Raw genomic sequence first — 16,006 nt, 5'->3', positions numbered from 1 at the left:
TTAAACAAACATTCAAATTTTATTTTAAAAACAACCATTACATAAAATAATGCACACATTTTCAAGTTCCGGGCACTTCCTGAACCAGATCTGGGACACTGCCGCAGCACCGGCTGTGAAAGCACATTCGCCCAACCTGGAATGGCTCATTTTCATACACTGCTGTTCCCGATTCAACTTCTGCCCTGATCTTTCCTCGCAGCCCTCGTTAGGCTGCTCACTGCCGCCGTCAGGGCCACAGATGTTGGTCTCTGTCCCACGAGCGTTTGCAGCAGGCAGAGGGAGCGGTACAAAAGCCATTACTTTGGCTCTATTACCACAGGATAGTTTTTGTTCATGGTTTATCCTCCCCAGAATGACTCATCTGTATTTAGCACCAAATACCACAAGCATCAAGGCACATGGCTACACAACGCTGTGCAACAGCGCTTCTAGATAGCCAGTCCACTAGCATTAGTTTTGCTATCAAGCTGTATCCTAGTTATAATTTGCAACAATCTTGGGTGTGGATTCAACATTTTCTGAAGGAGTTGATAGTAAAATACTTTCTAAAAGAATATTTGGAGCAAGGCACTCTTTTTGCTAATGCTCTTTGAGCACAGTGGCAAATTTTTCAATATAGAGCAATCTAACGTTTTGAGAAAACAGATGCTGAGAAGGTATCATGTTGTTTAGCTTTGCTTGAATGCAAAAGCTGACAATCTGACATTTGTAGATTGATCTAAAGGTTTTATTTTTTTGGATAAGTTTGAGTCCTCTGATTTTTCTTCCTGGCTCTTTTTCCCCTCATCTTCACCAGCTGCGGGATGCTTTCGCTTTTTAGCTTCGGTTAAATCATTAACTGTTCCACCTTTCGCTTTCTCAGTCCACACCTTTAAAGAAAGTACATCATTAAGAAAACCACCCCCCTACATAATAGGCCACAAAACTCACTGCTGTACTTCATACATTTTCTTTCTCTGATTATAAGGAAGCAACAAAATAATCCCTGTTAAGAACTGATAGAGACTGGCAATCAAGTTAGGAGCAATTTCCTGACTTCCCCATTTTGCAACAGCATTCTCCTTCAAAATTATACTTCCTTTGAACCAACATACAAAATTCAAGGCTTTAACTGTCTTTCTTGACATAGAAAGAAAACTAAAAGGCGTTAAAACAAATTTAAGGCCCAGTGAATTAATCCTGGCCATACCATTTTTATTCGGTAACTCCTTCCCTTCTCTTTTTTTTTTCCTGCAAGTTTTTATTGATTATGTTTTTCTCAGATGCCTCAGTTTGCAAAAGCTACTTTCAGTTCTTAATTATTATTTGGAAATCAATACACTTCATATTTTCATAAAATATGATTTGGATTATGGCTCAATTCAAACCATAAATCCCTGGAGATGGAGAACAGCGGCATTTAAAGAAAATTCCTAACTGGAAATAACCACTAGACTTGGTGGAAAAAAATTCTCCAAAAACTGAATAGAGAACGCTGTCTTACCATTCTTTCTTCTGACAACAGCAGTCTAAACCGACTCATGCCTTCTTTTATTACTTCTGCTTCATTCAGATCAGGATTATCTGTTAAAATGTTTGCTCTGTTCTCTTCTAGCCATAACTGGAATCCTGTCCTTGGTCTAAAACAAGCAAAAAAGAATTATCAGTTTATGAATGTTATAGGAAAACCATATCCCCCCCAAATAACATTTCTAAACAACACCTGACCGGATTTTTTTGTTCTTGAAAGAAGAGACATATAGTCAGCAGTTCCCTTTCTCCTATTGCAGTATGCTTAAAGAACATGCTGACAAGGCAAGACTAGAGTCAAACAATTTTATTAAAACTGTGATATATGTGGAGATTAACATTTCAGTACTGGAATGACAAAGCATAATTGGTCTCTTTCTGACAGGGTCCCATCAACCTAAAGATAGAGCACTTGAATATTAGTACGTTTCAGCTAATTTTTCCCCCCCCCACAATTCTTCTTGCCACTTGTTTTGGAACATCATCTGTGAAGGTTAATGAAAAGAATGCTAGTTCAAATGAATAATAATTACCTTAACCTTCCTCAGTTAAATTAGGTCAAAATGAAAAAATCATTATAATAATGCAAGTTTCATGAGGACTGGGACTGTTAGAAAATGTATCTGCTCCAGAGGAACAAGACATATTAGAGTCTCAGGAACAGACATGCTCCTTAAGCGATACAAGTGTTTTGTTTGGTTGTGTGTTGTTTGTTTTTTTTTTAAAGCACTAAAAGCCTTATAGCAAAACTTAAACTTTCATTTAAAACATTTAGCTTTTAGATCTCCTAGGAGATCGATAGAGATATTTAAACCTTAAGTATTTCATATAAATGGAACTGGCATAGAGGCATGTTTTCATTTAACATTCAAAGGTCATTATCAGATGCATGAGCACTGCCAAAGCAAAAATCATTGGTCAGAGCTTAAAATTACATTTTGCGTTGTTCACTTATTATTCACTCATGCTCCAATTTGAAGAACACTACCATTCTTACTGGAAAAGATTTAACAGACAGAATGTTTTGCTCGGTTCTTTCACTGAGATTGTAATGTGGATGTCTGGAAATCCCACTGATCTGTTTTATGGTGAATTGTTTGATAATACGTATAATATGAATAGCAGTTTGCTAAACTTCTGAAGTGAATTGACAAGCATGACAACTTGTTAGCTATCACTTAACTTGATGTTATGCTACTCCAGCCAGCCAAGTGCCTTCAGAAACAAAGGGATATGTTTTTAGACTAGCTATTCCATCAAAATTGAAATATGGCATTGAGCAGCAAGTCTCCGTTCACCTTTTGTTTTCAGTGTTCTCCTGTGCAGCAACTTTGACAACAGAGGACTCATTTTCCGCTTTTTCTTCTTTTTCTTCCACTGTTTTTTCACTAGAGTTAGGTGTACGAGCCTGGAAAAAGGAGGCTGCTGAAGCCTATAGAAATAATTGAGATTAAAACACTGTTAAGACCATGTCCCCCTCAGACAACATGCATCATGCAGCCTAACAAAAGAATGCCTTTCCAAAAGACAATTATTTGCATCAGTGTAGCCTCTAATCCAACAGTTTACAATTTCAGCACAGTAGATATATACAGCTAAGACTATCTGAAAGCAAAAGATTCAGTGCAGAATGTAATTTCGGCAACTGAAGCAAATCTGGGGCTGTTTTTATGTGGTTCTAAAAATTTCTGCAGTATGCTTGAATGAACTTTGCCATCTAAGATGCTTTACTCAGTCAGCAGGGTTTCATACTTGATAAAAGCTGGTAAAATTCAATTTACTGCACTTTGCTCACTGGAACAACATAAAGAGACTGGAAACATTACCTGTTTGGACTTTGGTTTGGGAATCAGAGGCTTTATAACCGGAGGCTTCTGCTTGTTCACCACCCGACTGCTAGACGAGGGAGTTTTCTTTGAGTATTTGCTCATAGAGTCTAGAACATTAGCCGAGGGAACCACTGGGTCCTTTTTGTTAGATGACACCTAGCAAAACAAACAATTAGACTTTTTATTTATTTTCAGTCACGTTCCCTTCCCCCACACCGATTTCTGTCATAGGTAAATTGTAACTTTAGATATACTAATGCGTTGTGATTTTTAGAACACCGCAATCAAACCAGCTGCAAAATTCTTACCTTAAAGGGATTCACTCGTCCTTGGCTGCTCGATGCAATTACAGCTATTTAACAGAAAACAAAAAAGAATACATACATATATACACATATACACACACTTCTATGTGTGTATAGATATAAACATATATATACATACATAGGGGTGTGTGTGTGTATGTATATATATGTTTATATATATTTTAAAAAGCTATGAAGTAGTGTGTGCATTTTGCACGAGCAGATGAAACAATGTTAGGCTCAGTTCTAAAGAACAAGGCTTACACACTCGTGTGTGTTTACGTGTCTGTCAGTCCTCCTCTTCAACAATCTCCGGCCCATTGGCCATTTTGAGCTAAATCAGAGCCAGCAACTTCTCCACACAAAAAAGAGAAATTGCCCCTAGTCTTGAGCGTGGCTGCATGAGGAGAAAGGCACTTTAAGGTTATAGTATATATGCTCAACTATTATTAGATGTCAGAAAAACCGCACAGGACCAACAACTTAACACACAAATCCACAGGGAGATTCATTACTTCTACTCCCAAATCCCCTCCCGTTTCTATTGCTCCAGCTGGAGGGATGACAGGAGGAAAGAAGCGGGGAGAAGCGAGAGGTTACACTCTGCCCCTGCCTGCTAAATCAAACCCACAGTTCTACAGCAGAGCTGCTAACTCTGACTTAGAAGTGCCACCAGTAAATGTACCTGTCATTAATAAAACACATTTATTGGTCACTGTTCCCACTTTTCCCGTCTCCCAGAGAATGCCTTCACGACACAGCCAGGCAAACAACCGATCCAGCGTTGGGCACAACTAAGGTAACGAGAACAGCCTTAGGGAACATCACTAGGCAATGCAGACATCAAAAAGGGTAGGAAACCTCTTAAAAACAACAAAACTAGCAGAACAATAATCATTAGAAGTTATCTCTTGACAGCACCATTATGTGCTGTATTTTAGTGGGAATAGGAGAAAAGGAAGGTAAAAACAGGAGCAGATATTGTGAGGTATGACAAAGCTTTTTTCCTCCAATAAATGGAGATTTACTCACCAGACTTGGGAGCAGTCACCTCTCTTGAGAGAACACCTTTGGAGAAAGGATTTGTCCCTTCAGAACAAAGAAAGGGTACATATTTCAGTGCAATAAAATGTAGTAGCATTAACTTGTTAAAAAACAAGGCAAAGAACCCAAACGCACAAGCAAACCATAGCAAACGCATCCACATCTTCAAGCATGACTTTTCCTTTTCAAATTGTACATACACTTTTACAAAATTGTCTGTTATCTTTACCTGGATTTAAGAGTTGTATACTTATTTACCAAACCTGATTTTTAAATGAATAAAACTTAGTTATATCTGAAAGCGAGAAGCAAGATTTTTAAATAAATGTCTAACAACAAGAGATGTCTAACTATAAAAGATGTAAATGCTATGAAATGTAAATAAGGCAATGTATAAATAAATAAGTATAGCAATACATAAAGCAGTATTTTTGTTTTATACATAAAGCTACCTATCTTTACTTTTTCATTCGGAGATAAAAAAGATAACATCCTTCCCGAGCCAAGTATGTCAAGAATAATAACTGAACTCATTTTGCTTTTCTCTGCCAAACCACCACTTATAGCGCAAACATGAATATTTCAATATTTCTCAGTGCATATAAACATACATATGGATTGGAAGCAAGGAGGTTTAAAGGAGGCAAAGGATGGGGCAGGGGGGGAAGGTCTGCCTCAGTGTCCTGATGGAAACATCAGGACAGAGAAGAGCTGTCAGGCTGTCTGTACTAAGAGGTAAAATCCTGGTTGCTGAAGTGGGGTGTGCTCAGCAAACTACCTGGCAACTCAACTCCTGCAAGATTTGGGCTGAAACCAAAAGTAATTTTCACAAGGTGAACCACTGCATTAGAAATCGTATTAGATAACAAAAAACTCCCCAGTGGTCCCTTAAGTAATTACTAAGCACAACTGCACGAACCAGCTGCTGCTGAAGAGATGGCAGATGCAAAGCCTGTTATTCTGCAGTGACTGAAGCACAGGCTGGAATCTGGATCCACTCACTGAGGTGGACACGACCACACCAAATCCCACCGGGATTTCCAGGTAACGGGACGCTCACAGGCAGGAGTTACGGGGCGTCAGCCAGTTGTTCCCACTGCACATTTTTCCCCATATGTCAACACGCAAACAAGATAGACCTGTCTGGTAGTTTGTGATCTAACTAAGCGGCAAAAAACTCTAGTCTCTGCTACAACTGCAAGCCAGTCTCAAAACTCAGTGAAGCAAATTGGATTATTTTCTATTTACATTAATGGCTTCTAAAACAAACTTCCTGTGCCTAATTTGCAGACCCCTGAGAAGCGGTGTGCCTTAGTCTTACCTAATTTTTGTGTCTCTTTTTGGTAAGACAAAACAAAAAAGGAAAAACCCCACCTGTTTGCATAAACCACCAAGTTACCAAAACTACAAATTACTAGGGAATTTCCAGAATTTCTTAAGTCTGTGAAAGACACATTTAGATAATTTCCAGCCTATGTGGAGAATATATATTTTTTTTTTTCTTACTCTCTTTATGTGCTTCTGGCGTTTCTTCTGCTTCCTCAAATGTATCAGCTTCCTCAGCATCTTCCATTTCTTGGTCCTGCTGGACATTTCTGACTGGCAGCCGACTCCACTCTGTGGCAGAGTTGCTGTAACTAAATGGAAGAAATTTATCAAGAGAAAGTGGTGATTTGAACTTCCTCCCATTCAGAAGGAAAACAGAGGATGCTTCCTTAACTGGAACAACAGAAGGCTAACTTACTTTTCTAATTTAGGAAATAAGAGTAGTAACATTTGGCATTTATCTGCATTACACTGCTAATTAAACTGCGATGACCGCCGAAAATAACGTTTAGACTCATTAACCACTTCAGTTCACCCTAAAACTGCCCACCAAGCGCAGTCACTGAACTGATACTCATGTAGTTTTAAGGAAGACCACAGATGGCTATGAACTTGCTTGGGAATTCGTACCCTGTTAAAAGTAGAGGCACTGGCCTTCAAACAGTTCTGCACACCAGAGCAAAGGCTCAACCCAAAATAGCCCCTTCAGTGTGCACAACATCGCCATGCCGTCAGAATACTTTGCCATAGAGATAAACGCAAACATAAAACATCTTCAATAATTACCATTTAAACATACGTATTTCCAACACCATGAATAAAAGCAGATTACACCCACATACACAAATAATTACACAGGTGATAATACAGATGCCTATTTTCAGTTTGAAGCTTAGGCAGCAAGTCTGAAAGTCTGATCATTGTTTTCTCAATTCCCAATAATAGTACCTACATTTCCTGTTTTTCCCTCCTAATCTTTGATGATTACTAAAGTATGTGTATATGCAAACAAAGGCTTCATTTCTTTCTACCAGAATGTCAGTATTAACCTGGCTATAAGAACAACACAGTGTTTGTGATGTACTTTAGCCCTCAGAGTGGCTAAAGTCACAGACGTGGGATTACAACTTCCATTTACGACCCAGAATAACAGGCAGACCCTTTAGAAAGGAGTTTTAAATGTGTCATTTCACACAGAAGAATAAGGCAACGGATGCAGATAAGCCCCTGAACTTATTACTTCCTCTTGCTTAAGTAGGTTTCAAACCTTGTACGTGAAATTGCTAGAGGAAAACTGCTCCTGATAAAACATTATGACTTTTTTTCCCCCAGGTCATCAGACCAGTAGTTTGCAACTATTCTCCTTATAGGTGTAACATCCAGAGGCCAAGCAAGAACACAGCTCTTCTGTATGACCTATAGCTAAAAACAAACCAACCAACCCACCTTTTGCCTCATCTTGCTTTATAGCCAGAACAGACGAAGCAGATGCAGGGAGGAGAGGACGGGCAGACAGCACAGATACAGGGTAAAGGATGCACAGCAAAGCTATTATAGTTCCGCAGTTTTGGAGAGTTAGAAGAGAAGGAATAAGCCTAAATGGGATAAACTGAGATGGGATACTGAAAGAGGGGAGGGCTGGAGAAAGGGAAATGGCTTTTACAATAGGTATGGATGAAATCAGGTAAAGAGATTGAGGGGAGAGAGAAAATAGGCTGGAGCCCAGTAAGCTGGAGAAAAGCAGAGCAGCTTGGTACAGAGTCCTCTCTGCCCCAAAGCTGCTGGACGCAGACCTACAGTAAGCAAGGAGCGTGAATATTTCAGTTTGTGTTAGTACCCTGGTGCTAACCACTACTGGATCCTCAAAAAGATGTGAGCAAGAGCATGCCATTCTATATATACCATTTACCAGCAGAGCAGCACAAACTGTCCCTTTGTAACAAAATTCATTGTGAGCCATGGTCCAGAACAGCAAAAATGCATCAATTGGACCAAAATTTTAGTAGATCTGTAAAAATGTCCCCAGTTGTTTTTTTTTTTTTAAATCACAGAAATTTGCATTACCCAGCATTCAAATGATTTCGGAAATCCTCCTCCTCCTCCTCCTCTTCCAGCGCCATCGCCAATTCGCTTGCTTTCTCTACAGCCATTTCACTAAGTCGCTGAGCTAAATTTAGTCTCCGAGAGCGAGAGGCATACTTGATAGCTAAATTCACAACGTTTTGTGTCATGAGGTCAGCGAGTTCCACACAACGAAATTCACGCTCCAGTTTACAAGAAAGCTGAAAGAAAACAGAAAAAACAAACCTCAAGAGTCACACACTTCACAGTTACATCTCTTAGAATAATCCAAAACAGTACAACCAGTGACTAGAAGGGAAAAAAAATCCCCATCTCACAAGCAGCACAGCTCAGGCAGCTATTCACAGAGTGCCGGGTCATTCTTAAGCATCAACGTCTTGACACACAGAGGTGTCTGTAAGTACAGACCACTTGTCCAATTTAAATAACTAGAAGTGTAAAACAGATCTTCAAGAGGGAACATGTGTTGATGTCCAGCTCTTTTCAGCAATAATTAAAGCCTCTGCAAGAAAGTCTAATAGCCACAAAGCCCATCAGCCTCACAATAATTCCACAGACTAGTTTAAATAATGCAGGATAGACTAAAACCTGCTCTAACTTTTGATAAGTGTCCTTGCCTCCAGCAAGTCTCCTATAAACACAACTTGCTGATCCTGTTAACTTGCACTTTTGCATACAGCTCTCCTTGAGACTCTAGGACCAGAGTATTATGGTCTCGGTGGACTGAATGACTAGAAGACAAATCACCAACCATCATGAACTGCATGGCAAAGAAAAGGCATCTCTTCAATTAAGAACCTTTCCTCTTCCCACCCTCCATACTGAAAAGCAGGAACAATATTAACCGCAGTCCCACCTCTCACTGCAGCTGATGTACTAGCTGGATAACTGCAGATGTGAGCCAAAGTTCTAATAAGGGAAATCATATTAGAACTTGCATCAAATGCCATCTACTCAAAATAAAGTCTAAGGGATTCTTTCCATTATTTATTTATTTATTTGTACTTACAGCAAAGAGTTTCATGAGAAGTTCTTGTTGCTCTTTTGCTGACTGACTTTTAGCATTTTCATTAATTTCATAGCCATTTTTTGATAAGTAATCCACATGGTTGTAAAATACAACAGAACGCCAGTATTGTTCCTGAAAAACGGAAAAGATAAGCATGCTGGAGGTCAGAAGAAAAAAAAAATAAAGAAAAAGAAGAAACCCACAGCTCAATGCCTAACAAGTTACCAAGTGTTTTTTTTTAACAATTTATTCTTAAACATTCTTTTAATTTTGTAACAAGAGTGAGCAGTAAACAATTGTTTTTAAAGCCAATGCCTACTGAAGAAATACACACCACACTAACAACATCCATACACAAACTGATCCAAACAGTCTCCACATATGTCAAATTCCATTTATTCCATATATCGCATGATTTCAGCAGGACTTCAGACCTGTATGTTCACCAGTTTACTACCAGCACAGGCAATTCTACAATAATTTGATTATTTGATCTTATTATTGCTGTCCCACAGCAAACTGCAAGTATTCCAGGACACCTCAGTATCTGAACAGTAATAACTATCACCTGTGAGGCAGAAACAGAAAATATAACTGAGAAAAATTTAGAGAAATACTGGTATGGCACTAGCCCAGGCTAGGTCTGTGGCAAAATAATCATCAACTTGTTCAAAACCAGTATGTTTTCGTTAGATCTACTGGGCACCATCTGTTTCTTTATAAGCAAGGTCTACACAGAAGCACATATCTCAAGCTAAATAAACATTTCCTGAAGTTTCCCTTCCATCACTTAGCAAGGACAGTGAGAAAGGAGATACAGCCTGTCAGAGAAACAAACAAACAGAACTTGAACTGAATGAAACCAAATTCATAAAGAAGGACAAAGTACTTATTTTCGAAACTTCTTCTCCATACCTCTATCAAGGAGAACAAATTTCAAGTAGCATTAAACTGTCTCTAAGGTTGAGGTTAGAATTTTATGTTCATTTCTGTTTTGTACACTACAGCTGAACCCCACAAGATATTTAAACCAGTAAACAATTTTAAAATACATACAGATACTTTTCTAGATTTACTCTGCCTGTACGTAACACTTCAACCAGCCTCTGCCTTAAGAGGATGAGTCAAGCTGAAGGCCTACATTTTCAGAATGATTATATGAATTGGAGAAATATGGCTTTCAAAAACATCTTCCAGAAATTGAGTATTATGACTAAAATAAAATATTAGAAATCAACCACCATTAAGGGGGTCTCCAGTTGGATCCCAAGATCTGGTGCATGCTAAAATGTTAGCTGTTACCTGCTGAAAAAGACTTCACTGGTTCAAAGGCAATTACGTGTAAATATAATCTTATGTCAACTCTGCCAGCTTTATTTTGCATTCTTCTTCTTGAAACAGTTGCGAACGAAACCAAAGAAATCTATACAAACCACTGAACCCAAATAACCTCCTTAGCCAGGTGTCTTACTCAGAGTTTGTATTACCCTCTTCATAATGGAGATTATTAAATCCCTATAGGAATCTTGTGTAATCCCTGCTATGACGGCATCTAAGACTACCGACTGTAGACTCAACAGCATTCCATACCTCCATCTGTCCTTTTTCTGTTGTAACTTGACAGTAAGGAAGTTTAAAAGATAATATCGCTACAGCAGGACGTGGGAGCGTAGGCGGGAATCGCGCTCCTTTACAGGGAATACACCTGCGCAAGGGAAACAAAAACCACACACAATCCTCATCACCTACAGAGTCACCAGTTGTTCTACAGCTAAATCATGTCTCCTAAGAAGCAAGATACTTTAAGAGGATTTGTTCTTTAAAAAGTAGTAATTAAAATACTGATTTAAATATAGCAATGTGTAACATTACATTATAGAGGGTTATTTTTACAGTGCAACCGACAAAAGATTTTAAAAACAGCAAGGCACATGCTACTCTTGTTCACACCAGAAACTGTAAATATGACACATAACAGACACAGATTTCTAACTCTCACACAATATGTGATTTAACTGTAATTACAACATGGTAATGCAATTTATTAAAATCAGAAACTACTGAACAACGAAGGCCACTGGGAAAAAAAAACAGACATCTACTTATTCTGATGGGGGTTTTGGACTTCGTGAGAACAGTGCTGTGCTTAGGCACACACAGGAAAAAAAAAAAAACCAGAGGGGGGTCACAGATAAACATATACTAAAAGCGTAGCCGTACTATTCCATTATATTTAAACCAGTCCACTCTGGCGGCGATCGCTTGAGCAAAACATTGGTTGGGGAAGAGCAGTCTTTCCAGCAGCACCACCGCTGCACTGACAAAAATGTCTGCTTATAGCTTTAAGCTAGTTTTTGAAGCACTAAATAAAAAGGACAGGAAGCATTAGTGTTCTGGCTATCTGGGTTGATTACAGCATATGGCATTTCTACAACAACCCTCCCCCTTTCTTATCTTTAATATGCTAGTGGCTTTGAATAAGATGTTCTTTGCAATTCAGAGAGCAGCACTCTTTTTCCTGGAGAAGAAGGGGAAAAAAAAAACACCCTCATGACGACTGACTCGCAGCTGACCAACCCGCCAGTCGGATGCGTCCTGCACATTTTTAATGAATTTCCTGGAGACCGACGTTACTTAATGATTTGGAGGAAGACACGGACAGTGAATTGACATTTACCAGCGATACCACATCGTTCCTCTTATTACAAAAAGCACTGAGAATTACGAAGAACGTCACATGGATTTAAATAAAATGCTGTCTCTCACCAACCTCTACAATTGCGCATGACTAGCAAAATAAAAAAGCCTGTATTTCAATAAAAATATGTAAGCTGGTAGGAAAAGGACGTAGATCACCAAATAAAGAGGACTACAAATCATGCTTAGCAACTAAAGATCTAGGATGTTTGTTATAACAAAAGAGGAACACAGTTACTTAGAACATCATCACTACCATATTTTATAAAGCAATGGCTCACTCGCAGCTAAATACTTATTTGAACATATTGTTCTTCATGGCCAGTTTAAATACTGATACAGTAACAGCCAGTTCTGACTTATCTATGCCTCATAATGTAGATCAGTTATAGGACTGGATTCTTCTCAAAGGGACAAAAAGGGAAAACATAGCTAAGAAAGAAAATTAAGAAATTAAGAAGATACATCAACAGCTGAAGCAGAATCCTAACAGCGACCATAAGTTTTGATAGCTTTCTCTACAGAAGTGCAGTTTTATGAATGTGTCTGCATCAGAGACGTGTGATCTTAGGACACGTGCAGGCCAGTTAGCCAAGGCAAAAGCCTTGTCTCAGCCAGTTACATGTTATAAAACTTCAGTGAGTTCATTCAAAACCAATTCAGTAATGAAAAGTCAAGGTAAAATTACAGTTATGGACTAGATCATCTACTGTGCATAATTATTAGTCACCTGTTTTAGTAACAGTTGTTTTCAGTTTCTATTACTGTGAAGTGTTCTGTAAATTAAAACTAAGACAAAGCATTTCCTTCATGGAATATCTGACCTGAGCTGCTGGGGATTTTCATGGATGCCAACTACCCAGTAATGATCAGATTTTCCTTTGCAATGCTCTCTCATGTTACATACAGGAATCCAGGTATTCCCAAGTCCTCGGTTCAACATCCGCACCATCCCCTCCGAATCCACATAACACGGGGTACCTGTTTGTAACAAACGAAAACAACTATTCTGACAGGCGTCTCTATCCATAATAACAGCATGGATAAGTTTGAACTGGTTTATACTGCTGGGAAATTGCACTTCACATTGCTCAAGCGTAATCTCCTAACACCCGAACGGTACAACCTAGCTGGAATCACGAGTTTCCTTAGAAAGCTGCGCCACCTTCTGACGGTCAGCACTGCTGCTAGCTAACGGATTCGAGTTCAAATTTCAAACTTGGAAATGTTTTACTGAGAACTCAAATTCTTACTATTTGGGTAGACTTCTAAAGAAAATTAGCTATTTTACAATGACTTGTTCTAGCTATCACAAAAACTCTTCCCAAGTTACTAATTACTCTTCACAGGCATTTGCTGAGATAGTTATATTGAACATATCTATGACAGCACATTAATGCAATTTATTTCTTTGTGCTAAGCAGGGCAGCTGATTGGGAAAACGAGTTCTGATAACATTCCAGTGTATTCTTTTCATACTGGAAACATATTAAACACTTCTGATAAATATATTTAAAAGAGTGGGGAAAAAAAACAAATAGAATTTTGCTTAGCATTGAGGAAACCTTTTTTGTTTTGTTGGGTTTTTTTTCCTCCCCTTTTCTTAAATCTGAGTCCTGGGATCATCTTTACTAAAAGGGCATCAGTTATCCAAACTTTCCTCCAAAATTCCCCCGATATTGTCAAGATTTCTCAACATTGTGCATGCAGGCATATCGTACCTTCTGCTGAGAATCCAATCCACGTCAAATAGGATTTCCTTGTAAGAGAAAGAGGGTCTCCATGCAAAACCTGTTTTTTCTTTTTTCCTAGTTCCAGCAGCTGTACTCCAAGACATTGGTCCCCATCAAACCCAGTACCTAGGAAAATGTTGTTCAATGACTGTGTTAGAGAAGAAAAGAATCATCTTGTCTCTTGGCTCAGTTTAAGTAAGCTTTGAATCAAAAACTAATTCTAATGCATTGTTATCCATGAAAAACATCATCAGACAAGTGACTATTTGTCATTTTGGATACATAAAGCATGTATAATAACGACTTCCATAATTTTTTTTGTAATAATTCATTTTTGGCATATTGGAAACCTAAGTTTAATCTATTTGTCTCACTGTTGCAGAACTCTTCCTTTCCCCACAGGTTAATCTAGGCATCCAAATATGAAACGTAGGCTTTGCTGTCAGATTCCAAAGACTTACGGGTTGATACAGTAAAAGCATCATCAGGAAGAGAGGAAGAAAGAGAAGTAAAATACTTCTGTTCATTAGGCACAAGTTAACCAGTATTTGAAGCCACTAACAGGTGAAGATTGAATACACAGCCCCAACTTAAAAGAGACAAAAGGGAGAAAGCTACCTCTGTGATAAATAATCATCAATTGCTCTCCATGTCCTGCCATAGACACCACGGGACCTGGGAGACTGAAGATCTCTTTCTGAACTCCTCCAACTGTAAACACACGAACCAGCAGGGCACTAGTGGCACAAGCAGCCCAGCCTTGACCTAGACAGATAGCCTCAATGTCTTCGTCCTCCGGCATGTCTACTGTCCACTCCTTGTTCGCATCCCACGAGCCAAAATGAATGCAGTGGAGTTTGCTAAATGAGAGACAGAAAAACAACAGTTAAGCATCTCAATATAAAAAATATATATATATATAAAAAACACTTGAAAATATATTGGTGTGATTTAAGTGCACAGTGTATTATGTTTGTATCATAGATCTAGAACTCGTGGCTGTCATACAATGGAACTTCACCATCCTACAGATTACAAGCAGTCATTTGCAAAGCTGTTACTCTTATTATTCAAGAACTGATGAGCCAGCTCGACCTCCGGCACTGCAGACCCAGAGCCTCTAAAGCATGAAGCAGAGACAGTTTAGAGGCCTGCAGGGAGATTTTTAGATGAAAACAGATAAGTGTCCTGCTTAATTAACATTAACAAGAACTGAAGGTGATCAGTACCCCTGAATATCAGTCCTCTTTACAAGTCTATCACATTATGCTATCTTTGGGGGGGGGGGGGAGAGAAAAAAAAAAAAAGAAATTCAGTTCTGCAAGCTTAATAATTGAGAATTATCCGTAACCAAATCACACACACACACAGCTTTTGATACATTACCTGCATGTTTACTTTAATTAAAAAAAGAAAAAGGTTTTGGAGTCAGATAACCAATAGATACAAATAATACTTTTAAAGGTAAAGCCTCTTCTTCAGCTTAACTTAGTGCTTTATGTGCAAAAATAAGCAGAAAGTTATTCTTTCTTCAAGATATTTCCACAGAAGCTGGCAATAAAACTTCATTGCTATTGTTCTTAAACAAAAGGGTCTAGCTGGCCCAGCTGTTTAAATCTTTCTACTGTGGTTTTCATAAACTTATGTTATTCACACTTATTCAGGAATTCTCTGGGTATCTCCAAACTTCTCTCCTTAACAACAGTATGAAAAGGAACAGCCGAGCCATTATGATTTTGACCTGAGCAGATTGTAAAACTATTGCTAACGTTTACTATTTCCTTTGAGCTAAAAATGCGTGAAGTTTTGTGTGTATAAAAAATGTATATATTCAAAAAAGGATTTTAAGAGTCCTCAGGAAACAAAAATACATCTTTCAATATTCTTGAAGTCTACATGCAGGCTGATGTGAAAATCCTCCTTGAAAATGGTCCCATAAATAAAAATCAAGATCAAAAGCCAAAATCTCAAAAAGTGATAGAAGCTGAAATATCTGGAACATGCTAAGCGTAATTTCATACTGCGGGTGCTACAGAGGAAGGCCATGACTTACCTAGCAAGTTCCTCTGTACTCTCGCAGGCTAGTAAAATAGCTTCAGTAGAGAGGTCAGCCATCGTGTGATTCAGAGAATTTGGCAGGTGTGTCGCATGATGTATGGAAGTATCATGAAATTCTATATCTATAGCATTGTCTTGCTCATCATTGTAACAGCGAATGATACCAACAGAATTCCACACCTATTAAAAAAAACAAAAAACAAAAACAACAAAAAAAGATAGTCAAGGATATTAAATGCCCCAGAACAACCTACTGTAACTTCTTCTTCTGAAACAACAATAAGTGGGAGACTGGAGAAAGACTGAAGACTTATGTAGTCAGGGCAGAAGAGTTTCTAAAACAGCTGAATTAGGCAGAAACTAGTTTTGTACTCATTGCTTAAGCATCCTTTGCCTTACAAAATGAAGCAG

General features: G+C 38.5%; 1 protein-coding gene across 1 annotated transcript in view; it reads right to left on the bottom strand.

Annotated features, from left to right (window-relative positions):
• WDHD1 (WD repeat and HMG-box DNA binding protein 1) overlaps nucleotides 1-16,006 on the bottom strand; it is a 31,558-nt gene continuing 15,552 nt past the window's right edge. The window contains exons 12-25 of the mRNA XM_013953759.2: nucleotides 15,591-15,775; nucleotides 14,156-14,397; nucleotides 13,526-13,663; nucleotides 12,629-12,785; nucleotides 10,698-10,812; nucleotides 9,108-9,239; nucleotides 8,081-8,298; nucleotides 6,197-6,327; nucleotides 4,679-4,735; nucleotides 3,650-3,693; nucleotides 3,339-3,497; nucleotides 2,811-2,944; nucleotides 1,487-1,622; nucleotides 1-872 (exon numbers count right to left, since the gene is read on the bottom strand). Of these exons, the coding sequence (XP_013809213.2) occupies nucleotides 672-872; nucleotides 1,487-1,622; nucleotides 2,811-2,944; nucleotides 3,339-3,497; nucleotides 3,650-3,693; nucleotides 4,679-4,735; nucleotides 6,197-6,327; nucleotides 8,081-8,298; nucleotides 9,108-9,239; nucleotides 10,698-10,812; nucleotides 12,629-12,785; nucleotides 13,526-13,663; nucleotides 14,156-14,397; nucleotides 15,591-15,775 (2,049 nt within the window). The 3' untranslated portion in view covers nucleotides 1-671. The remainder of the gene's footprint in view (nucleotides 873-1,486; nucleotides 1,623-2,810; nucleotides 2,945-3,338; nucleotides 3,498-3,649; nucleotides 3,694-4,678; nucleotides 4,736-6,196; nucleotides 6,328-8,080; nucleotides 8,299-9,107; nucleotides 9,240-10,697; nucleotides 10,813-12,628; nucleotides 12,786-13,525; nucleotides 13,664-14,155; nucleotides 14,398-15,590; nucleotides 15,776-16,006) is intronic.

Source organism: Apteryx mantelli, chromosome 4 (genome assembly GCF_036417845.1).
Source record: "Apteryx mantelli isolate bAptMan1 chromosome 4, bAptMan1.hap1, whole genome shotgun sequence".
NCBI lineage: Eukaryota > Metazoa > Chordata > Aves > Apterygiformes > Apterygidae > Apteryx > Apteryx mantelli.
The sequence above is the reverse complement of the archived record's forward strand: the minus strand, read 5'-3'. Positions and strand labels throughout refer to the sequence as shown.